This window comes from Colobus angolensis, unplaced genomic scaffold (assembly GCF_000951035.1).
Source record: "Colobus angolensis palliatus isolate OR3802 unplaced genomic scaffold, Cang.pa_1.0 Scaffold96, whole genome shotgun sequence".
Taxonomy (NCBI): Eukaryota; Metazoa; Chordata; class Mammalia; order Primates; family Cercopithecidae; genus Colobus; species Colobus angolensis.
This window is the reverse complement of record NW_012123598.1, coordinates 3,201,819-3,219,928: the sequence shown is the minus strand read 5'-3', so window position 1 is coordinate 3,219,928 and position 18,110 is coordinate 3,201,819. Positions and strand designations below refer to the sequence as shown.

The 18,110-nt window shown below is 58.8% G+C and overlaps 2 protein-coding genes and 1 long non-coding RNA gene across 3 annotated transcripts in view; 1 reads left to right on the top strand and 2 right to left on the bottom strand.

The window, feature by feature from the left end:
* LOC105504884 overlaps window positions 1-2,470 on the bottom strand; it is a 5,428-nt gene extending 2,958 nt beyond the window's left edge. The window contains exons 1-2 of the long non-coding RNA XR_001000664.1: window positions 2,009-2,470; window positions 1,612-1,663 (exon numbers count right to left, since the gene is read on the bottom strand). This is a non-coding gene — a long non-coding RNA (uncharacterized LOC105504884). The remainder of the gene's footprint in view (window positions 1-1,611; window positions 1,664-2,008) is intronic.
* Window positions 2,338-15,114, top strand: LENG8 (leukocyte receptor cluster (LRC) member 8). The gene is made up of 16 exons (XM_011932508.1): window positions 2,338-2,742; window positions 4,603-4,695; window positions 5,400-5,574; window positions 5,960-6,061; window positions 6,820-6,930; window positions 7,676-7,928; window positions 8,197-8,338; window positions 8,599-8,802; window positions 9,196-9,474; window positions 9,565-9,705; window positions 9,876-10,161; window positions 11,005-11,106; window positions 11,192-11,260; window positions 11,361-11,490; window positions 11,572-11,779; window positions 13,866-15,114. The coding sequence occupies exons 2-16, from the start codon at window positions 4,658-4,660 to the stop codon at window positions 14,026-14,028; spliced, it is 2,403 nt and encodes an 800-aa protein (XP_011787898.1). The 5' UTR covers window positions 2,338-2,742; window positions 4,603-4,657; the 3' UTR covers window positions 14,029-15,114.
* LENG9 (leukocyte receptor cluster (LRC) member 9) lies at window positions 14,893-16,882 on the bottom strand. Its single transcript, XM_011932509.1, is given in 5 exon segments — window positions 14,893-15,495; window positions 15,497-15,571; window positions 15,573-15,768; window positions 15,771-15,971; window positions 15,974-16,882. Coding segments are annotated over 5 exon segments (1,455 nt in total). The 5' UTR covers window positions 16,650-16,882; the 3' UTR covers window positions 14,893-15,188.
* Between the last annotated feature and the right edge of the window lie 1,228 nt (window positions 16,883-18,110).

Genomic DNA, 18,110 nt, shown 5'->3' with positions numbered 1-18,110 from the left:
AATAGATTAAAACAAAAGCAACCCCCTAGTGACTTCTTAGAGCAAATCATCAGACAATTGGGGTAAAATTCTGAAGTGGATTAAGGGAGGGGTGCTGGTTTGCCTGGATGGTACATGAACATAGCCCTGGACGACAGAAAAATAAGTACAGGGTGCATTAATCAGAGGCAACAATGTTTTGTACTTAAGTACAAAGAGAACAGTACTTTTCATGGTTAGACACATTTCTTAGGTATTTTTTCTATTTTGGGGTTATTTTGTGATATAATTCGTCCTGTTTTCATAATTTTTTTTTTTTAACTGACATGTAAGATAAATGTATCTAATTGTGGGCTTACTTGTAAAGAGTTTTCACATTTAAGTTCCAGTCATTTCATTGTATCGCTGTGTCTGTGTACAGAATGCTAAAAGAATAAGACATAAAAAATAAAAGTACAGTTATAAACACCTCTTTTAAAAGGCAGAGACTGTTCGCTTGGGCAAAAAAAAGCAAGATCCAACTGCATGCTATCTACAAGAAACCCGCCCTAAATACAACAGGTAAAAGAAAGCTAAATGGAGTGTGGGTCCTGGCTTGGACTCTGGCATGTAAAGAAAACATTGGAGGAAAAGGTGAAATCCCAGTAAAGTCTGGGATTTAGTTACACTAATGCATCCTGTCAGTATCTGTAACAAAGCACTTTTGTTGATGCTTCTGATGACAGCATCAGATGAAACTGGGCATAAAATACGCTGGACTGCGTATGATCTTTGCAACTTTTCTTTTTTTGGAGACAAGAGTTTCGCTCTTTTTTTTTTTTTTGAGATGGAGTCTCGCTGTGTCGCCCAGGCTGGAGTGTAGTGGCCGGATCTCAGCTCACTGCAAGCTCCGGCTCAGCCTCCCGAGTAGCTCGACTACAGGCGCCGCCACCTCGCCCGGCTAGTTTTTTGTATTTTTTTTAGTAGAGACGGGGTTTCACCGTGTTAGCCAGGATGGTCTCGATCTCCTGACCTCGTGATCCGCCTGTCTCGGCCTCCCAAGGTGCTGGGACTACAGGCTTGAGCCACCGCGCCCGGCCGACATGAGTTTCACTCTTGTTGCCCAGGCTGGAGTGCAATGGCGAAACCTCGGCTCACTGCAACCTCGGCCTCCTGGATTCAAGCGATTCTCCTGCCTCAGCCTCCCGAGTAGCCGGGATTACAGGTGCACGCGTCACCACGCCCAGCTAATTTTTGTATTGTTAGTAGAGACAGGACTTCACCATGTCGGTCAGGCTGATCTTGAACTCCTGACCTCAGGTGATCCACCCACCTTGGCCTCCCAAAGTGTTGGGATTACAGGTGTGAGCCACCGCGCCCGGCCTTGGCAAACTTTTGAATAAATCCAAAATTATTCCGGAACAAAAAGTGTGGTACCAAAAAAACCCAAAAACAAAAACAAAAAACAAAACCCAAACAAAAACAAAAAGAAAACAACCCCCATCCCACACACAGTAAAATAACGGAAAAAGATCTATGCTAGCACTAACAAAATAATACATAGTTATGAAAATGGTAACGTGCTTTTCAAGCTAAAAGTTCATAATGGTACAAAATAAGGAGGAAAACTGCCTCTTAAATCCTACCACTTGCTGTGACACAGTGACCGGTCCCTGCAGCGGACTGGATAATTTGTATCCGAGTCCTGGATGGAAACAGATGGCTCTCAAAAGGTGGCGCGGAGTCCAGAGAAATGCCTATGTACAGATCTGGTCCAATGCCTCAGCCTGACCTCAGTGACCTTTGGGGGTCCGCTCCGCGCCCACCCTTACACACCTGTGACCCCACACACTTCCACCCCAGCGCCCCTGCCAATGCTACCCCCACCCCCCTCCAACCGCGCCAGCTTCCAGCCTCCGTCCATCTGAACTCGCCGCGCCCCCTCCACTGCGCCCTTCCAGATTCATTGACTAGGGAAGCCCGCTCTTCCGGGGGGAGCTGTTCCTCACCCCCTTTCTTTATCATTCTCTCCCCAGGGCTTCCACAGCACCGTGATGTTCCACAATCCCGTAACTCTTGTCACGCCAGTGTACATGGAGGAACAGTAATGGCTCCCACTGACTCAGTCAAAACAAGGTTGCGGCCGGGCGCGGTGGCTCACGCCCGTAATCCCAGCACTTGGGAGGCCGAGGAGGACGGATCATGAGATTAGGAGTTCGAGACCAGCCTGGCCAACAGGGTGAAACCCCGTCTTTACTAAAAATACAAAAATCAGCCGGGTATAGGGGCGCGCGCCTGTAATCCCAGCTACTCCGGAGGCTGAGGCAGGAGAATTGCTTGAACCCGGGAGACGGAGGTTGCAGTGAGGCGAGATCGCGCCACTGCACTCCATCCTGGGCGATGACAGAGCAAGAGCAATACTCCGTTTCCGAGAACGAGAACAACAACAACAAAACGGGGCTGCGTGGGACGCAAAAACAGCTAATGCGGCCTCACTTGTCCCCTCGGGGCCACCGTCCCCACCCAGACTTCCGGCCTACCTTAAAATGCTCATGCGTCAGTGCGTGGGAGGGAGGGCGGGCTCAAGCGTAGCTCGTGGCGGTCATTGGCTGTGCCGGGCCGAGCGAGGAGGGGCGAGGTCGCCGCTTGACGTCAGGACGCCGCGGTCAGAACGTCGAAGCCAAAGAAGACCAGAGCCAGCCGGGTGGCCGATCGGTGTCGTGGTCGTGTTGCTAATCGCCTGGGTGGTTGTTGGCGTGTCCCTGCAGCGAAGGGTCCTGGTTGGTAAGGGGAGCGGCGGGCGAGCGGGCGGGCGGGGATAGCATCTCCTTTCGGTCTTGCGTCCCGCGAGCCCCGAGGCCTTCTCGGCTGTCGCAGCAGCAGACGCCGCGCGCGAGCGTCGACAGGGTGTGGCGGGGCAGGGGGCAGCCACTGCGCCTGCGCACCGGGCCTGGGGGCGCGCGTTCGGGCACTAGCGCGCGTGCGCCTTAGTCCTCCACTGCCCGTCCCTCTCCCTTGGAGTTCTTGGGGCCCCGGGGCGCGCCCCTCACTCTCCATTGGCCGGGTGTTGCCCCGGGCGACGGGCGACTCCAGCGAGTCTTTCTGGGGCGTGGTGCGCAGGCGCGGCCTGGGCAGTGGCTCCGTGGCCAGTCTTGGGGATCCGAGCGGCCTCCTCCACCCGGCGTCCTCCTCTGCCTTCGCCCAGCCTGCGGGACGGCCAGGTGCTCCCGGGACCCCAGGCCTCACGTCTGATGCCTGTCCCCGTTCGTGAGACCCGTCCGGGAGCCCTCTCCGCAGCCCCCAACTCCTGACCTTGTTTCTGATCTCCCTTCTGCCCGGGGGCTCCTTTTCCTGTGTCCCCGCCACGATCCCTCGTCTCTACTCACGCCCTCTGTGCTGTTTAAGTTAAGCCTTTGCGTTTCTAGGGCTTTTCCCCAGCTCCAGACTCCTGTTCCTGTCCCGTCAACTTGTGAGAATGCCGGTTCTCCTGCGGGATTCATTATCCTACTTATCAGTTACTCCCTCTCGGGAGTTTAGGCTTTGCAATCCTCGCCCCGGAGACACTCCACTTTTCTTCCAGTTCTCTCTACCCCACTCTTAATTCCTTGAACATGTTATGGGTCTTCTTTGGCATTCCCAAAGCTTTATGTCCAGACACCCAACCAAGGTGATCCCGTTTCTCTCCCAACCCTACCCCTGCTTCCGGGAACCTCCCGTGGAAGCAGGCAGGGGTAGTCCCGCTGAGGACTCCCACGTCGGTCTCTTTACTGGCCTTCAGAGACCTTTTTGAAATCAGTCTCTCAGTGCTAAGAACCCGTTTCTTCACGTTGGGGTTCACGTCGGCATTGTCTTTTTTAGAGTTCTCGGAAACCTTTCCACTCTCTCAGCCTTAAGGATTCCCTCAGACTCTTCTCATTATAGCATCCATTCTCTTGGTTCAGGTTCCTTTCACAAGCCGTATTCCCTAGAATTTTTTTTTTTTTTTTTTTGGAGACAGAGTTTCGCTCTTGCTGCCCAGGCTGAAGAGCAATGGTGCGCAATCTCAACTCACTGCCCTCCGCCTCCCGGGTTCAAGCGATTCTCCTGCCTCAGCCTCCCTAGTAGCTGGGATTACAAGCATGTGCCACCACGCCCAGCTAATTTTGTATTTTTAGTAGAGACGGGGTTACTCCATGTTCATTAGGCTGGTCTCGAACTCCCGACCTCAGGTGACCCGCCTGCCTCGGCCTCCCAAAGTGCTGGGATTACAGGCATGAGCCACCACACCTGGCCCCTAGAATTTTTTTTAGAACTTCTCCCCTTGGTGGAGGCACTCCCACCCTCTCGACCTTTCGTCACACTCTCTCTTTGCTCACATGGATTTCAGACCCTTCTCCTTCCTTTTGGGAAGTCTGTTCAGGCTTCCCTGTTTCCAAATCCTTTGTTTTCCAGCTGGGGCACTACAAAGTGGCCAGGCGCTTCTCCTCATCCTCCAGCCTTTTTAGGCCACACCTGGAACTCCTCAGATCCTTGAACCCAGTGGCTTCTCTGTCAGCCTCCCCTTTTCTACTTGGCTTCTCGGGAGTCCATCTACTTTTCTTCCCCACTTTGTGACATGTTTTTAGCTCCCCCTTAAGTCTCCCTAACTTGTTCTTTTTCTCACAGACAGTGAAAAAGCAGTCTGGCTCCCGAGGTCCACCCCTTCTACCCCAAGGTCCAGATGGCGGCCAACGTGGGTGATCAACGTGGCACAGATTGGTGAGTGAGGCGAGAGGGATGGAGGCCGGCCGGGAGGGAGAGAGGAAGCGAGACCCAGTGCTATCCTCTGGGGTGGGACCTCACGTGGCCTTAGAGGAAGTGATGCCACAATCCCTGTGGGTGGGGGTGGTGGTGGTGGTGAGGCAGACACAGAGGGAAGCATTTGGTTGTGTGGAGAGGGGCAAGCCTTACCTCTGAGCTTTCGCGTTGCACAGTGCAGTGCTTGCTTTGCAGAATTGTGATGATTCATTCAAGCAAGTATCATTAGGAGGCAGGTTCCTAACACTCAATACACAGTCCTTTATTTGTTTTTCTGCAAACTCCTTATTTTTTCTCAAAATAGCGTGATAACCTGCTGACTGGGGTGATGTCAGGCGGAATTCATGGATTCCTGAAAGACACAGCCCCAGGAGGTGCCAGGGCCTGTGCTCGGTTCTGTGGGTTCTGTTCGTTGTTTTGTTTGGTTTGAACGACTCCTGTGTGCCAGGCTCTGGGATAAGTACCTTAAGCGGGTGATCTCATTTACCCCTCCCAGAAGACTCTGAAGCAGAAACCCTTTGTCAGCATAGTACAGGTTAGAAAACTCAGGCTTAGATAGGCAGTAACAGTTAGATTTGGGATCCAGGGGCTGGAATTTGCCTCCCAACTTGCCCACCTGTGTACAGTGGGGAGAACAGGGATGACTTGAGGTCCTCTCTCTGCAGGTCTTCTCAGTACAGCATGGTGGCTGGGGCAGGCCGAGAGAATGGCATGGAGACGCCAATGCACGAGAACCCGGAGTGGGAGAAGGCCCGCCAGGCCCTGGCCAGCATCAGCAAGTCAGGAGCCGCCGGCAGCTCTGCCAAGTCCAGCAGCAATGGGCCTGTGGCCAGTGCACAAGTGAGAAGGCCATGGGGCTGGGGTACCCTGAGCCAGTGGTTGTGGGAGAGAGACAGCCTGGCGTCCTCTTGTATCATTCGGACGGGGTGCTCTGAGGGGAAACGTAAAAAGATGTTCCAGGGTATCTAAGTCTGAACAGGGAAAAGTTGCGTTTCCTTGAGGAGTCTAGGGTGTGGGTGGTTCTGAAGAGGGAGGCCATGCCCATGCCCCTCGTCTCTAAGGTGTGTGAGTCTCATGGTGGAGACAGTGGCTCACTTTGCAGATACATGAGCCCAGTTTCATCCCTTGGCAATTACCCCCCAGTAAACCACAGGCTTGCCATTTGGGGGCCGTGTGCCTGTGGATTTGGGCTGCTGACGGCACATGTGCTTCTCTGTTTCCCCAGTACGTGTCCCAGGCAGAAGCGTCAGCTTTGCAGCAGCAGCAGTACTACCAGTGGTACCAGCAGTACAACTACGCCTACCCCTACAGCTACTACTATCCCATGGTGAGTGCCCAGCCGGCGGGGCAGGGCCGGGTGGGGTGGAGTCTTCCGGGGTGGGGCCCGGTGGTGGATGGACTGGAGATAGCAGTGATAACTGCTAGAAACCCTCTACTTGCCCATGAGGTACATTCCAAGGTCCCCACCATGAGCCACAAGGTCCTACATACCTGGTTCTGGTCCCTTCTCTCCTCATGCTCATTCTGCCATGGCCATCGAAGCAGAGACCTCCTTGATGCCCGCCCCCGCCAGGCCCACTCTTGCTTTGCCCTGGCTGCAGTGCTCCCTGTGTTGCCGCCTCTTGGAGGTCTCTGCTCAGATGCCGCCTTCAGAGAGCCTCTACCTGACACACTGATTGAAAGTAGCATTCCTGCCTTGCAACCTCTCTCTCCCCCTTTCTTTGCCTTTTTATTGTTCATGATCCTTATTGCTGGATATATTACATATTGATGTGTACGGCTGGGCATGTAATTCAAGCACAAGCTTCATTAGAGCATGGGTTTTCCTTCTTACTGTTCGTTGTGCTTAGAAAAGTTGGCACTCAGTATTGTTGATTATATTCTTCTGAGAACTAGCTAAGTGAGAGGTGGGATTGACAGGTTTTTCTTTTTTTAGTATATGAGAGGGTGTGGTGCATTAATATGGTGGAGAGAGAAAGGGGTGAGGGATTGGTAGAGGGCCATGGCTGGTGTAGTTCCTGAGCGGGCTGGGGAAGTGGAAAGGGCAGGCCTCCCACTAAACCCTCCCTCCCTGCACCTTTGCAGAGCATGTACCAGAGCTACGGCTCCCCTTCCCAGTATGGGATGGCCAGCTCCTATGGCTCAGCCACACCCCAGCAGCCATCCGCACCCCAGCACCAAGGGACTCTGAACCAGGTAACACCCTAGCCCAGCTCCCACGCTGTGCTCAAGCAGAGGAAATGTAGATTTTTGAATGAGCTGTCAATGAGGAATGGCCTGTGCTCCTTAAACTGCTTTCTTCCTTCCAAGCAACTCCTGATCTGAAAATGAGGAGGGCAAAGCATAGTGTTTGAACCTCGGGTGGGTTTAAGGCTGAGCCAAGGCTAGGCCTGAGATGTTGAAAGACATCTTTTTCCCCAGTGTGGTCACCCACACGCGTGCGCACATGGGTTGGGTTTTGCATTGAAGGTGCAGCTTGGAGGAATGGCTGGGCTAGTGCATAGGAGGCAGGTAGACGTGGGTTTGAATCCCAGCGTGCCCACCCCTGGTGTAATTACGTACGCATCGCAGTCCGCTCTCGGAAGCAGGAAGGATGGTAGCCTCGTCCTCGTGCTCCATGAGTGTGTGTGCTCAGATGGCAGCGCTGGAGTGGGTGTGCTGTCGGTGGCTGTTACTCCAGCATTGAGACGCTGCCAGCTGCTGCTTCGTAGCTCAGGGCCTTGGGAAGTTGCTTAGTCTCTGAGCCGGAGCCTTGTCAGCTGTGAAAAGGTTGTTAACAAATGTTAACCTCAGAGGGCTACTGAGGCCTCGAATGAGCACATGTGGGAAGGTCACAGGAGGGTTGAGTGCTGTGACCACTGTGTCTTCATGGTGAGGGCTGAGTGCCACTCGCCAGCTCCCGAATCTGCCTCCCGTGCTTAGCGCCTGCTTCCTTCTGCAGCCCCCAGTCCCCGGCATGGATGAGAGCATGTCCTACCAGGCGCCCCCTCAGCAGCTGCCGTCGGCTCAGCCCCCTCAGCCCTCAAATCCCCCGCATGGGGCTCACACGCTGAACAGTGGCCCTCAGCCTGGGACAGCTCCGGCCACACAGCACAGCCAGGCGGGGCCCGCCACAGGCCAGGCCTATGGGCCACACAGCTACGCCGAACCTGCCAAGCCCAAGAAGGGCCAACAACTGTGGAACCGCATGAAACGTAAGTCGGCAAAGCCATGTGGAGGCTCGAGGGGTTGGGGCCCTCACAGAGCTCCTAGGTGTGAGGCATATGGTGTGTGCTGCTCCTTATTTCTGGGTGTTGTGATCGCCAGGCTTGGGGTGGGGTTGCTTTGAACCAGGCACGTGTGTGCTGGAGCCCTCCTCTAGAACCTCGCCGCTCCTCCCTGCATTTCCGCCTCCTGCTGTCCCCTGGGGACCTCTGGATGTGCTGGGGAAGGGCCTAACCCTAGCTTTTGCTGCCCTCGCAGCGGCCCCTGGGACTGGAGGTCTCAAGTTCAACATCCAGAAGCGACCGTTTGCTGTCACCACCCAGAGCTTTGGCTCCAGCGCAGAGGGCCAGCACGGCGGCTTCGGCCCCCAGCCCAACCCTGAGAAAGCTCAGAACCACAGGTGACGTCTGCCCGCGTGCCCCATCGCAGCCCCACACGCTGTACTCAGCGTCTGTGGTCCAGTGCCCACCCCGAGCCTCAGTGTGCACCTCTGAAAAGGGGAGAAGGACCCTCCCTTGGGGGTTGCTGTGGGCACTGAAGGAGACAGAAGGAAAACATGGGGACTGTGTCCCCCTGTGTGTCCGCTCAGAGTGGTGCTGGGGATGGTCTTCTGAGTCTGGGAATTCTCTACAACTGAGCCCCTCCTCTGTCCTCCCGCAGTGGGTCCTCTGCCCGGGGGAATCTGTCTGGGAAGCCCGACGACTGGCCCCAGGACATGAAAGAGTATGTGGAGCGCTGCTTCACCGCCTGTGAGTCGGAGGAGGACAAGGACCGCACGGAAAAGCTGCTCAAGGAGGTGCTGCAGGCGCGGCTGCAGGACGGCTCGGCCTATACCATTGACTGGAGCCGGGAGCCCCTGCCAGGGTTAGTGTGGGTGGGGGACGTAGGTGAGAGGGTGGTGCTGTGCGAGGCACGGGCCGGGTATGGAGGTAGGAGAGTTGGGGGTCCCAGGTACCAGGAGCTCCAAAGAGAAATGAACCGGAAAGTTGGATCCCGGGGGGGTGAAGTCCTGGTTGGAAGGCCAGTGGGTGGGGTGGGGACCATGGATGCTGGAGAGGTGTGCATTGCTTAGTGGTTAAGCACACCCTCTGGACACAGAAAACCTGGGTTTGCGTCTCATTTCTGCACTGTAATAGCCGAGCTGCCTGGGGTAAGTGCCTTTCCTTTCAGGTGGGTTGGTAGATTGAGGGAGGTGGTATTGACCGTCCCGCCGGTGTCTGGCGGGGATGGTGACGCCCTGCCCTGCTGTATCCTCAGGCTGACCCGGGAGCCTGTGGCCGAGAGCCCTAAGAAGAAGCGGTGGGAGGCCCCTAGCAGCCTTCACCCTCCTAGAGGGGCGGGCTCAGCGACTAGGGGCGGGGGTGCCCCGTCCCAGCGAGGGACGCCGGGGGCTGGGGGTGCTGGTCGAGCCCGGGGCAACAGCTTCACCAAGTTTGGCAACCGCAACGTCTTCATGAAGGACAACAGCTCTTCGTCCAGCACAGACTCCCGCTCCCGCTCCTCGTCCAGGTCCCCAACCCGCCACTTCCGCAGAAGGTACTGAGGCTCCAGGCCTCGGTCGGGGTGGGGGGGGTGTGTGGGGAGGGGGAGGTGTTTCAGGCCTGATCTTCCTGCTTCTTCCTGCAGTGACTCCCACTCAGACTCCGACAGTTCCTACTCAGGAAACGAGTGTCACCCTGTGGGCCGCAGGAACCCGCCCCCTAAGGGCCGGGGTGGTCGAGGGGCCCATATGGACCGGGGCCGAGGCAGGGCACAGCGTGGGAAGAGGTGAGACCGGGTGGGGGCTTGAGACACAGGTCAGGGTGGAGGAGGGTACTGGGGACCTGTGGGAGAAGGAGGAAGAGGGCTAGACAGGTGAATAGCCAGCTGCCAAAGAGGCGAGGCTGTAGGGTGGCTGAAGACACCCGTCCCGCTCACTGCCCCTCACCCCTTCCTAGGCATGATCTGGCTTCCACCAAGCGCAGTCGAAAGAAGATGGCGGCGCTGGAGTGCGAGGACCCCGAGCGCGAGCTGAAGAAGCAGAAGCGGGCAGCTCGCTTCCAGCACGGACACTCCCGCCGTCTGCGCCTCGAGCCCCTGGTGCTGCAGATGAGCAGCCTGGAGAGCAGCGGGGCCGACCCTGACTGGCAGGAGCTGCAGATCGTGGGCACCTGCCCTGACATCACCAAGCACTACCTGCGCCTCACCTGTGCCCCCGACCCGTCCACCGTGCGCCCTGTGGCAGTAAGTGCCCGGCTGGGCTGGGCAGTTCTGCTCTGTGAGGCCCTGCTGGCTCAGGACTTGGAGAGCCGACCCAGGGAGGGTGGCAGAGGCCACACGGGGGCTCTGGTATGGCAGGGGAAGCCCGGCCGGTCTGCGTCCTGAGAGGAGCGCGAAGGTGCCCTGCTGCCCTGGATCCTGCATGGCGGGCGTGCAGCTTGGCCGGCGAATCGCGTGACCTCTGGGCCGTGGTCCCTGGCTTAGGTGACGTGGAGCATACAGCCTTCTCCCAGGCCCGTGGGCTGTGGGGCACCGGGGTCTGTGCTTCCAGGGTTTGGCGTCCTCACTGTTCTGCTGCAGAACATGTGAACAGCCGTGTGTTTACAGGGAAATGGGTGTGGGGTGGCCACTCTTAACCCATGTCTTGTGTGTTTTTTCTTTTTTTTTTTTTTTTAATTGGCGGGGGAGAGAGTCTTGCTCTGTTGCCCAAGCTGGAGTACAATAGCGTGGTCTTGGCTCACTGCAACCTCCGTTCCCCGGCTTCAAGCGATTCTCCTGTCTCAGCCTCCCGAGTGGCTGGGATTATAGGCGGGCGCCACCACACCCGGCTAATTTTTGTGTTTTTAGTAGAGACGGGGTTTCACCATGTTGGCCAGGCTGGTCTCAAACTCCTGACCCCAGATGATCCGCCTGCCTTGGCCTCCCAGAGTGCTGGGATTACAGGCGTGAGCCACTGCGTCCGGCCTTTGTTTTTTTTTGTTTTTTTTTTTTTCCCTTGATGTTGCAACTCTCCCACCAAATCAGTGGAAACCCTTGCCCACCGGACCTGAACTGTGCTCCGAGTGCTAATTCCGTTTCCTTTTCCAGGTTTTGAAAAAATCGCTGTGCATGGTCAAGTCCCACTGGAAAGAGAAGCAGGACTACGCGTTTGCCTGCGAGCAGATGAAGTCGATCCGGCAGGATCTGACGGTGAGTCTCGCGCTGGGAGGGGCCTGGCCTCAGCCAGTCGTGCCTCCCGCTCCTTGTGACTCTTGTTCTCGCCCCGCGGCCCCAGGTGCAGGGCATCCGCACGGAGTTCACGGTGGAGGTTTACGAGACCCACGCCCGGATCGCCTTGGAGAAGGTGAGCTGGCCTCTGCAGGCCTCCCCAGACCCTTTCCTGCTGCCCTTCTGCCCTCAGCACCCTCACTCTGCTCTCCTCCCTCTGTGCCTCTGCCTTCCAGGGTGACCATGAAGAGTTTAACCAGTGCCAGACACAGCTCAAGTCGCTGTACGCCGAGAACTTGCCTGGCAACGTGGGCGAGTTTACTGCCTACCGAATCCTCTACTACATCTTCACCAAGAACTCGGGAGGTGAGGCCCAGTCCCCAGGACGGAGGCTGTGGTGCCCAGGGTTGAGCCCTGCTGACTTGACCCTCTTTGTCTTGGCGCTAGACATCACCACGGAGCTGGCATACCTCACACGAGAACTGAAGGCAGATCCTTGCGTGGCCCACGCCTTGGCATTAAGGACAGCCTGGGCCCTGGGCAACTACCACCGCTTTTTCCGGCTCTACTGCCATGCACCCTGCATGTCTGGCTACCTCGTGGACAAGTTTGCAGATCGGGAACGCAAGGTCGCCCTCAAAGCCATGATCAAAACGTATGTGGTGCCAAGCTCCCTTCTGCCCTTGCTCTTCCCATCCTTCTGCCTCACACCGCCTCTCAGACCAGCTCCTGGCCGCAGGCCTCCCCCAGCCCCCGACCCTTCTCCTGGTCCTTGCTCCTCCATCTTTCTCCATTCAGCCCTCCCCTCTCCAGTTCCTCTTGCTTTCCTTCTTGGCCACCTCTGTGTTCCGGGTCACTCCTCCCCGCCTCCCCACTGTTCCCAGCTCACTGCCTCTGGGGCCTCTTTTCCACCCCGTCTGTGCGTTTCTTCCTCCTGTTCTCTCCTGCCTGGATCCCCTAGTTCACTCCTTGCTCTGGGCTTCCTCAGAACCCTGAGGTCTCTGCTTTCTCAGCTTGTCGCTGTGCTCCCACCATAGAGACCATCCAGGCAGTCTCTGGTCTAACGGGACAAGGCCCTGTCCCACGCAGCTCCTTGGAGAGCACCAGAAACACTTAGGGAGACACCTGCGATGAGGCCACACTGGGCGTGGTGCCAAAGGCCCCCAGTCAGGCCGTGCCCCTGCAGTGTCCTTTGTTCACTAGACATTGCTCTTGGCTCGCTGTGGGTAGGGGACAGTTGCTTGACTCACGTTTAGACGCATGGTTCTGTCTGGTGATTGAGGTGCCCAGGCGACGCTGGGCAATGTCAAGAGAGGTTTTCGGTTGTCACAGCAAGGGGATGCTCTTGGCATCTCGTGAGTGGAGGCCAGGGGTGCTGAGGCCAGGGGTGCTGCCCCGCCACTGCCACTGGGGCCCAGAGGTCAGTCTTTTGCCAAGGTGGAGAAATTCTGGTCGAAGAGGTTGACCAGTAGACTGGAGAGGCCTTGAGTGCCTGGCCAGGTGGCCCTCCGTGTGAGCTCAGTCACAGCATGGAGGCGTTGAGTGCCTGGCCAGGTGGCCCTCCGTGTGAGCTTAGTCACAGCATGGAGGCCTTGAGTGCCTGGCCAGGTGGCCCCCTGTTTGAGGTCATAGTCACAGCATAGTTTGGAGCTAGGGAGGGATCGTCAGCCTGGAGATTGGGAGACTCATTCTGGAATCTAGTGTGGGTTAAGCCAACTTCAGGGAGAGGCTGAGCCAGGGCAGGAGTCACAGGAGCAGACGAGCATGTGGGATGCCATGCCCAGAGCTCCATGCCAGCTTGGGAAGTTAGAGGCAGGAGGCTGCCCAGTCTGCTGCCATGATGGGCCCCATGAATGGCGGCTCTCAAGCTTCCGACTGCACAGGGGCCTGTGGTTGGGCGAGCGTCCTGGTGAATCGATGCCTAATTGGCCTTGGTTGGGAACAGAGCCGTGAGGCTACTTGTGGGTGGGGCCCTAGTCTGGCATTGACCTCATTGTGTCAGCACCTTTCCCCCAAGGAGGCTGACCCTGCCCTGCCAGCTGAGACTGGGAGATGGCGTGGGCTCTGATCCCATGGCTTCCATGAAGCTCTGGCTTTGGAGCAGAAGCGGGTTCTAGGACTTAGTTCCCCTCACTTGGTGCCTTGGTTCCTGTGTGTGTGGAAAGGGTGGGGCTGCACCGCCTGTGGAAGAGGGTTCAGGGAGCTCTGAGGACCTGGGTCATGCTAGATGCTTAGTAGTGTCGCTTAGCAGCAGCCAGAAGTGACTGCTTTCAGTATGTAGTGGTGAGTGCTGGCTGGCACCCTTGTGCCTGGCTTCCCAAAGACACTGTAATGCAGGGCAGAGGAAGCAGCGAGGGCCGGGTCCGCACGGTGGCCCTGGCAGCCCTGCCAGCCCTGCCATTCCCATCCCCTGCCGCGTGTTGCTCCCTCCATCTGGCCCCTGCCCCTCAGCCAGCGGAGGAGCCCGCTGGGCCCTTCTCTGCCTGTCCCCTCTCCTCCCTGGCCCCTGCACAGGTAAGTGAGGGCGAGGGGGGGCACAGCTGGGGGCTGGGGCCACTAACCCCACCCCGGGCCCCCCCAAGCCCCTGAGGTGGGGAGGCTGGGAGGCGGGTGGGGAAGCCAGCAGGTACTGTGCTGAGGAAATCCTGTGGGTACCCGAATGGGGGGGCCTCCCCGCTCGTGGGGCCCTCCCCTGCCCTCCCGCCCGCCCGCCTCATCACCTTCTCCTCTTGTCTCCATAGCTTCCGCCCTGCGCTGCCAGTCTCCTACCTGCAGGCCGAGCTGGCCTTCGAGGGCGAGGCCGCCTGCCGGGCCTTCCTAGAGCCCCTGGGCCTGGCCTACACGGGCCCGGACAACTCCAGCATCGACTGCCGCCTCAGCCTGGCGCAGCTGTCAGCCTTCTGAGCACCCAGCGAGGAGGGGGCGGGGGCAGGGGCTGCAGCCCCCGGCGCTGCCTTTGCGGATTCTGTTTTTGAGCCGTGGACTTGGGTTGTAAATTTATTTGTGGGGAGTGGGCTCCAGGAAGAGCCACCATCCCTGCCCCCGTTTTCCCACCGGGGAGTCTGTACAGAGATTTTTCTACGTTTTTATTTTTTGCCTCAGAGGGATGGGGTTGGGGAGGAGGGGATGGGCAGCGGAGGGTTGGGGGCATGGTCTGCAGGCTCATCTGTGTCCGCCTTTCACTCCACTAACGCTGTCTCAGTGTTTTCTCTCTCTCTCTTTCGAGCTTGCACTCCGGTACCCGACCCGGCGCCCTGGCCCATCCCATGCCGGGGGGCCAGTGGAAAGAAGACAGGCCGTCCAGCCCGTGCCCGCCTGCGGCGGGGGCATCCAGCAAGCCCGCCCACCGTCCGCTGCCTCACCTGCTTCGCCACAGACTCTTGTTCCCAGCCCCTTGGGGCCACCGTGTTTGGGGTGAGGGGAGCTGCTTAGAGACTGTGCCCGTCCTTGGCCCCCCACCCTGAAGTGCCAGCACCACCAGCACCAGATCCTCCGCCGCCACACCGCACTGAGGACACGCCGGCCGGGCCGCCTCGTCTCAAGTTGTATAAAGTTGTCTCCGTGTCCCCTCCTCCCTCTGCCCCCAATGTTTCTTCTGATTTTTTTTTCCCCTTTCCTTCCCTCCTCCCTGCATTCCTCCCTTGGTTCAGCACAGGTAAAATGGTTCCCCTCCCTCCCTGCCTTCATGGATCACCAGCTCACGTCATGTTGCCTTCTCTTTTCTTTGTGTGTGTGTTTAAGTTATTTTTCTTCCTCCTCTCCCTTTTCTTTTTGGCCCTCCCTCCCTCCCTCTTCTGCCATGTAACTGGAGGATGTGCTATGAGTTTGCAAACAGCTGGACTGTCAGGCTGCTTTTTTTCCAGATGTTCCTCCTCTGCCTTCCCTTCCCCTCCTCTCCCCTCCCTTTCCTTCCTTCCTTCCTTTCCTTGGAGCACTGAGCACCATTTGGAAGCTTGAGAGAAACCAAAATTAAAGAGAGAGAGAGAGAGAGAGCGCACGCTCCCGCTTTGTCCTTCCTGTGTGGGCTGTTTGCATCCATTGTCTCCTCCAGAGGTTTGGGGGTGTCATTCCAGCGGGATCTCAGCCAGGGGCTGGAAAGGCCCCCGTGTCCTCCCCATACAGCACAGCCAGAGTATCTGCAGGGTCTGGCACCCCACTTCCTGGCTGAGGGTGCATTCCAGCTTGGGGAGGTGGATTTGGGAACCATGGGGCACCTTGGCCACGGTGAGGTGTTGATGCAGCTGCCCTGGAGACTGTAGCACTCTCAGCCCCCCTGGAGACTGTAGCACTCTCAGCCCTTCGGCTTCCAGCCTCTGGCTCAGCATTTGTGCCATGCCTTCCAGTGTGGGAGAGGGTGGGGCACAGAGCACCAGGGCCCAGGAGGACCAGCTCCCTAAAGCTCAGCTGAGGGGGTGTGTTTAGCCCCAGGGCCAAGAGGGTCGTCTCAGAGACTGATGGTAGCCGCGGCCTCCCCAGCGCCTGCCGGTAGCAGCAGGGCCGGCGGCAGGTGTAGGTTCTGGGTGGGCACCAGGAAGTCAGCGCAGCGTGGGGCCACGTGGACCAGGTATTCCTGGGCTTTGGTCACTTCTGCTTGTAGCCCAGCCTGGGTCACCATGAGGACCACAAAATGGGGTGCAGTTGGCGAGGGGCTGCAACACTAGGGCGGGCCCCTTTGTCCTCGGGCCAGGCCCCAGGACCCCACTAGGCTTCTGTCTCCTCAGCGGAGCTCCCCGGAGCTGCCAGGGCCTGTGCTTCCTTGCTTCGCAGCAATGTGATTCTGGCGGCTGCTGTTGGCTTCAGTGCCTCCTCAGTCACTCCTGCGAGGCGTCCTCTTGGGGCCAGTGTTCAAAATCAGCAGCTTCACCCAGCGCCTGCTCCTGGGCCGCCTCCAGCTCTCCTGTTTCCTCCACGCCTGGCTCTCGGTGCCCTGTGCGGAGCGGCCCTGTGCTCCTCCGCTCGGGGGCAGCCTGGGCCTCCTGACCTGCCACCGCCGGTGTCCACTCGGCGTCCTTCGCCCCGTGGGCGCCCTCGCTGTCCAGCGCGTCCAGGATGGTGGGCCCGCGTCCCGCCGTAGAGCCGGAGCCGAAGACGAGGTCGGTGCGCGAGGTGCGGTCCCACACGAGGCGGCCGCGGAAGCGGAAGAAGCGCACTCGGTGCTGGGGCACGGCCAGCACGCCGGGCCCGAGCGCCGCCAGCGGCTCGTCCCAGCAGAAGGCGCTGAAGGGCTCCTCGCGCACGCCCAGAAAGCGGTCGACGTAGCCCACCGAGAAGTCGGCGGGGTCGAGGCGCGGGTCCCAGCGGATGCGCTGGATGACATCTGCGGCTGTGCGCAGCGGCGGCTTCTTGGCCCCGGCCTCGGGCTGCGTCTCGCAGTCAGGCGGCGCCGGCGTCCCAGGGTGGGGCTGGCGGCAGCGGGCGCCGAAGCGGCAGCGGCCTTCCAGGAAGAAGCGGCAGGCCGGCGGGGGCGCGGGTTCCGTGGCGGGGGCTTCCTGCGGCAACTCCGGCCGTCCCCTGGCCGCTGCCATGGGTGCGGGGAACTGGCACGCCCCCGCGCAGACCAGGTCAACCCGTACGGAGGGCGGCTCCGCTAGGAGGCACCGAGCTTCACCCGACAGTGACGTCAGCGGCCCGCGCTCCGGCCCAGCTCAGGGGACCACGCCCCGGGCCCTCGCGAGGACTCTGGCCCCGTCCCTCCCTGGTGGAGAGCCTGACACCGCTGCTCTCTGGGACTTCCCGGCTGCGCCCTCCCCCAGCGCCAGGAAAGCAAGCTCCGTAAAGGCTGCGGTCTCCCGGAGCTCTTGGGAGCCTGACCCCGCCCCTTTCCCCAGTGATACATGTGAACTGCCTCTTTCTGGGTGATTTACGTGTAATACCCCGCCCCTTTCCTGGTGATTACGTGTGCCCCGCCCATTTCAGGTGAATTACATGTGTGCCTCTCCCTTTCCCAAGTGATTTACACGTATTCTCCGCTCCTTTCAGGGTAATTTACATGTAATGCCCCGCCCCTTTCCGGGTGATTTACGTGTGCCCCGCTCCTTTTAGGTTATTTACATGTGTGTCTCTCCCCTTCCCAAGTGATTTGTATGTGTGCCCCGTCCCTTTTTAGGTGATTTGCATGCGTGCCCTGCCCCTTTCCCGGTGATACTTTTGTGCTGCCCCTTTCCGGGTGATTTACGTGTGTGCCTCTCCCCAAGTAATTTACATGTGGTGCCCCGCCCCTGAGGGGACGTCTTTAAAGAACCTGGACCCGCCCTCAGTCCAAGCGATTTACATTTGCGGCCCCGTCCCTCAGGGAAACTTGAGAACCTGGCCCCTCAGTCCAAATCATTTGCACGTTTCGCCCCATCCTTCTGGGACCTTAAAGAACCAAGATGCCAGCGGACTCTTCCCTCACGGAGACCAGGCCCCGACTGCTCTAAAAGGGTTCCCAGACACTTCCCTCTGCAGCCTCTCCCAGAGTAAAGGGCGGCCCCGCCCGGTCGGAGTCCACCCGAGGCGTGGAGGGCCAGAAGGACTCCCGGGGCTACAGCAATCGGCAGCCCCGCCTCGGCGGGCTCCGCGGTGGCTGAGTCTGGCCCGGCCCCAGGACCAAGTCTGGCCAGCGGTGGCGCTCAGTATTTGATGAACGGGAATGCGGGAGCGGCCGCCTCTGCAAGCGGCACCGCCTGGCCTCGCCCCCGGGCTCTCTTAAAGGAGCCGCACCCCACCCCAGGGCAATCATGCGACCCGGACCAGATCTCCCGGTGACACCTCCGGCTCTCAGAGGCGGCAGGACCCTATCATTTATCCGTTCCCACGTGCAAAGTGAAAAGTCAGAGCCCGGGCACACACCTTGGACGTTTATGTATACAGAAGTGGGGTGCCGGGCGGGAAGGGCGCGGGGAATGGGGTAACCTAGAGGCCGATGACGTCGTCCAGCTCGAGGTCCGCGCTGGGGCGGCAGCGGGCCTTGGGGGGCTGCGTCCCGGAGCGGGGTTCCGCGTCGG